The sequence below is a fragment of the Nicotiana attenuata genome, unplaced genomic scaffold (assembly GCF_001879085.1).
Source record: "Nicotiana attenuata strain UT unplaced genomic scaffold, NIATTr2, whole genome shotgun sequence".
Taxonomy (NCBI): Eukaryota; Viridiplantae; Streptophyta; class Magnoliopsida; order Solanales; family Solanaceae; genus Nicotiana; species Nicotiana attenuata.
In genome coordinates this window covers 157,081-161,934 of record NW_017670914.1, presented here as the reverse complement: position 1 = coordinate 161,934, position 4,854 = coordinate 157,081, and the positions used below count along the sequence as shown (strand labels likewise).

Below are 4,854 nucleotides of genomic sequence, written 5' to 3'. Positions count from 1 at the left end.
ATTAAGTTGAGAGTATTTTATGTCATAATTAAAATAAAAATTATTGCACGTTATCCGCTAAGGCTGCTATGATAGTAAATGTTACATAAATCTTTCATTTCAAAAGTATTTATTTATTAGCTTTTGTTATGTCTTTACTATATAATAGTTATCATGATATTGTATGGTGAATTATGTGTTAGTTTATTAACTTGTTGAAACTTAAAAATAGATGATGCTAGAGAATCATATTTAAATTGTGAATTATGTTTTTATATAAATTCTCTTTTGAATAGAAAGCATATTAAATAAAAGTAGTATTTTAAGTAAAATATTAAATTATAATATTGAAATTCTTTCAAGATTTATTACTCCTTAAGAGATACATACAATATAAGATTTCATATCGTATACATTACTTTTGATGTTTGAGTTGTAACGAGTAACGACATTGCAACTAATTTGCATATTATGATATATGTCATACTTTTCGTATTATTCATAGTCGAATTATAATTTGTAAATATTTTAAATAGATTATTTGTTATAATTTTGTGATTTTGATGTAATTTTTATAATTATTTTTTATTTTATACTATCTTAAAATTCTTGAAATTAGTAAAATTTAAAGATCCGTGGGACTTACGCCCCATGTCTCAGGGCTTACGCCTCGCCTCGTCAGAGGTAAAACGCCTCGCCTCACGCCCCCGACTTTTAAAACATTACTCCGCAAAACATTATTGGTAACTTAATTTCGTCTTTAATAGCTCCATTAACTCCTCCTTTTTCCTTTTTTAATTTATCACAATTTCCAACTTTCAAAATGATCGATAACTTGGACGAGCAACAAAGCTACACAGATAACAACGAGCAACAACAGAAAGTTCCAGAAGACCCAACACAACCCAAAACCCCAACCTCTAGCACCACCACAGAACCACCATCAATGGCGGAAACCGATTCAGCTCAAGCCCAAGAAACCGTTACTCACGAGACCCAAAACAAGCCGACGACCGTTTCATTTAGCATTTGGCCACCGACTCAACGTACTCGTGACGCCGTCATTAGCCGTCTCATCGAGTCTCTATCAACACCGTCCATACTCTCAAAACGGTACGGCACTATCCCCCACGACGAGGCTACCGATATTGCTAAGCTGATTGAGGAGGAGGCTTTTACCGCCGCTGGATCCACGGCTATAGGTGATGACGATGGCATTGAGATACTTCAGGTTTATTCGAAGGAGATCAGTAAACGCATGCTTGACGCCGTTAAGTCCAGATCTGCTCCGTCTGCTGATGATTCTGCCGCTTTAACGGAGACTGAGAGTAAACCGTCATCGGAGCCTATCTCTGATTCGGCTGACACGGGGGAAAACTCATCCATTGAAACTGAATCCTGAAAAATGCACCGAGGTCATGTTTTCTTAAGTATATGTCTCTGTTGTGAGAAAATTTCTAGGGCTCCGCTAATCTACAATTTACAAGATGCGTTTTACCTTGAGATCATCTTTATGCCGTCTATGGATTATTAAAGTGGTTAAATGTAATGTTAGATATCTTGGAAATGCTATCTAAAGGTGGTTGATGGATAAAGTTTGGATTTTGATGTAATGTTAGATATCTTGGAAATTTCCTTTTAATGCCTTTTGATGTGCATGCTATTGACGGTTTCTGCTTATATATCCTTTTAATGCCTTTTGTTATTGTGTACTAAATTTATTATATGTTTCATAGTAGTTCATTTAGTCATTTTTGTTCTTCTGTCGTTTGTGCTTAGACCTCCATAATTTTAGAAATCCTGGGTAGGTGGACTGTGTGAACTCTCGGTTTTATGTTAAGTTTTTTGCAGAATAAATTTATATGGAATTGCTTATTGCTGACGAAGAGATAGTAAGTCTATGAGAAATGATAGGAAACATATGTAAATGACTTGAAGTTTTCTGATAGTGAATTTCCTTCTACTCAGGGTATATTGTCGGATAGCAACATAGGGACAGAGTAAGCCTTTTGTTGGTTACAATAAAGTCGTTCCTTCTATATCTAGGTATGAAGTCCATGTATAGTTCTAGATCTATCTATCGGAAAAGATATCTAGAAATTGATGTTAATTTGGTTTCAAGATCTATGAACAAGAGAAATTCCTAAATATCGATTCAAGAAATTAGATGAATAGGGAGGACAAAGCCAGCTGAGGAAATCGCTAGATGTCCTCTCGAAGCAGTAGATTCTGGAGATGATAAGACTAATGAAACATTCTTTTCTGGGAGAATTCTGTTGTTTCAGTTATAGAAAGTGAGTTACCAGTAGCTTTTTGTTCATTAGTATTTACTTTATAGCCAGAGTATGGGAACCTGGACATGCGTTTTTTTTCCTTTTATGAGGCTGGTATGATTTTTTTGCTTCCCTGTACTTCGGTAGATGTTGAGGTCCAATTATGAAGGTGAAAGAGTACCTCTATTCTGAATTCATATGGAACGCAATCTATACTCGTTTTTTGCACGTTCTAAAGAATCTTATAAATTTTGGGACCCAGAAAACTTGATTTGGATAAACTCCAAATTGTCTTGCGAGAGTAGTGGTGGTAGTTCGGGTCCTCCTTATTGGAGTTTCATTCATCTTTTTATCTAGGATTAAAGTTACATTGTTTGGCTTCAAATTTTATCATGAAGCTCAATATTTTAGGTGAGTTAGTGCCAAAGAATTATTATGTGAAAGCATATACTCTAATGAAAAAGGATTTCAGTTCATGGAACTTGTTACGAGGAGCCTATGAGAATGAAAGGTAGTGGTTGTTCGCTTTCAGTGTAACTTTAAATCTCATTGGATGGGTCTTTCAGTTTTATCTTTTTCATAGATTCACGAATCTAAATTTTCTGCTTATCTTGGTAGTAGTGCTTTGACCAGCTTGAATCGTAGAGAACTTTGCTGAGAAGTAGAAGGTTTCTTGCTTATAAATCGTGTAACCCAGACTAACATAGCTAATCCTTGATAATTATTAGGATGGTGTCTGTTATAGATTACAGCAAATAGCTCAAATCCAGGAGTAATAATGCCAAGCAAGCAATAATAACCTTTAAAGTGGTATGTTGCTTTTGTATGACTTGTATACGGTTATGGCCTTGATTAATAGAAAGAATTAACTCTTTCTTAGAATTTGGGCTAGAATTCTGAGAAGCGTCATGTCAAACAATAAGTGCAGCTTGCATCTATGACTGTAAGGAAGCAAATAAATACAGGTCATTCTATAACATAAAAGAGAAAAGAACCTTTTTGGAAAAGAAAAAAAGAACAATAACAAAAAGAAACACCCATTTATATTGGGTGCAATTCTATCGAAAGTTATTAGATACATTGGTGGTGCTTAATATATTCATGTACAATGTCAAAAGGATATCCATTTAATTGAATGCATTGAATTCATAGCACAAAGAATATGCCTGGTCAAAACCTTGTTAGGAAAAAACTTATTGGAGAAAATCCTAGTGAAGGAAAAAGAGTACATAGTTCTCTTGTGATACGCATTGCTTGTTGCGTATTAATTAAGTGGATGTTCATTTGACATTATACATGAATGTATTGATTAAACTCCATTAATGTATCTTGTAACTTTCCATATTATTGCACCCCATATAATTGGATGTTTCAAGTCCTACAAGGACACACTTGAGGAATTAAGAAGAGATCTCTCATTCTTTCATATTCTTGTCAATTCTCTGTGTTATTGTTCTTTCTCTTTTATTTTTTAACAGCTCAGGGTTTCTTGACCCATCAAGTTTAGTATTGTCATATATGTGTGAAATGCAGGAAAGGGTAGTAAATTGTATGATGGAAGAATTTCAGCTCTGATATCTGTTTTAAGTTTGTTTGGATTGTCCAGCCTGATTTTACGTGCTGGAAAATCCGGACTTTGTCATTTCAGTTCCAGGAAGTGAATAGTCACTGCTGCACTTGTTCATTTGCTTATAGGTTTGCCAAGTTCTGTGGTATTCATATATAGCTGTTACATATACACAATTATGAGTATGTAACAGCTATGTTTAATTTCCTCCCTGTTACTGGTGCGATAAGTATTGCTGAGACATGATTATTGTGATTCTCATAGAAATTTCTATGAATACCATGTATTCTCGTTTTTAACTTCACGGAGGTTATGGAGAATATAATGAACTTGGAGACCAACTTATTAATGTGATGTGGAAGGTACTCGTCTTCGCTTGAAATTTACTGAACACCATGTGTGCTCATATTTAACTTCATGCACGTCAGGGAGAATTTGATGAACTTGTTTACCAAGTAAAGTTGGTTTTCTATTCGGAATAGAATGAGGCTCTAGATTTGACATAATGAGTTGTTGCTGATATTGCAAATGTGGATCTGCAACATTGTTGCTCATCTTATCTAGACTTATTAGGCTTGGCATGGTTGATTTGCTCAAGATTTTCCTATGCTTATGGAGTAGCCGAGAAAGGGGTGCAGGTTGAATTGTAGCAGCGAAGGAGGGCTGGCCTTATCATCTTCCTTGTATGTTCTCTCTTTCCTAAGGGGTCGTTTGGTTGGAATATGATTTATACCGGTATAAGTTATGCCGGTATAACTTATATTGGGATAAGTTATGCTGGGATTGTTGTTTATTCATTGTTTGGTATGTTGTATTAAGAATGACAATTGCATAATTTCTAAGAAGAAGGTATAAGTTATACCGGTGTTAGTTACTCCACCTTTTATAAGGTATAAGTTATCCCAGTGTTAAAACTAACACCGGGATAACTTATACCTGGTTTACTAACCAAACAGAGTATTAAGGTGGTACTAAATTTTTATACCACCCTTATACCTTCTTATACCTTATACCAAACGACCCCTAAAGGTTTTA

General features: G+C 34.8%; 1 protein-coding gene across 1 annotated transcript; it reads left to right on the top strand.

Annotated features, from left to right (window-relative positions):
• Positions 1–778: 778 nt before the first annotated feature.
• On the top strand, positions 779–1,684 carry LOC109244446 (MFP1 attachment factor 1-like). The gene has a single exon (XM_019411543.1). It carries the CDS (start codon positions 803–805, stop codon positions 1,379–1,381), a length of 579 nt encoding a protein of 192 aa, XP_019267088.1. The 5' UTR covers positions 779–802; the 3' UTR covers positions 1,382–1,684.
• The last annotated feature ends 3,170 nt before the right edge of the window (positions 1,685–4,854 follow it).

Bases quoted from the DNA above. Each gene is read 5' to 3' on its own strand.
- LOC109244446 (XM_019411543.1), top strand. From the start codon at position 803: ATGATCGATAACTTGGACGAGCAACAAAGCTACACAGATAACAACGAG.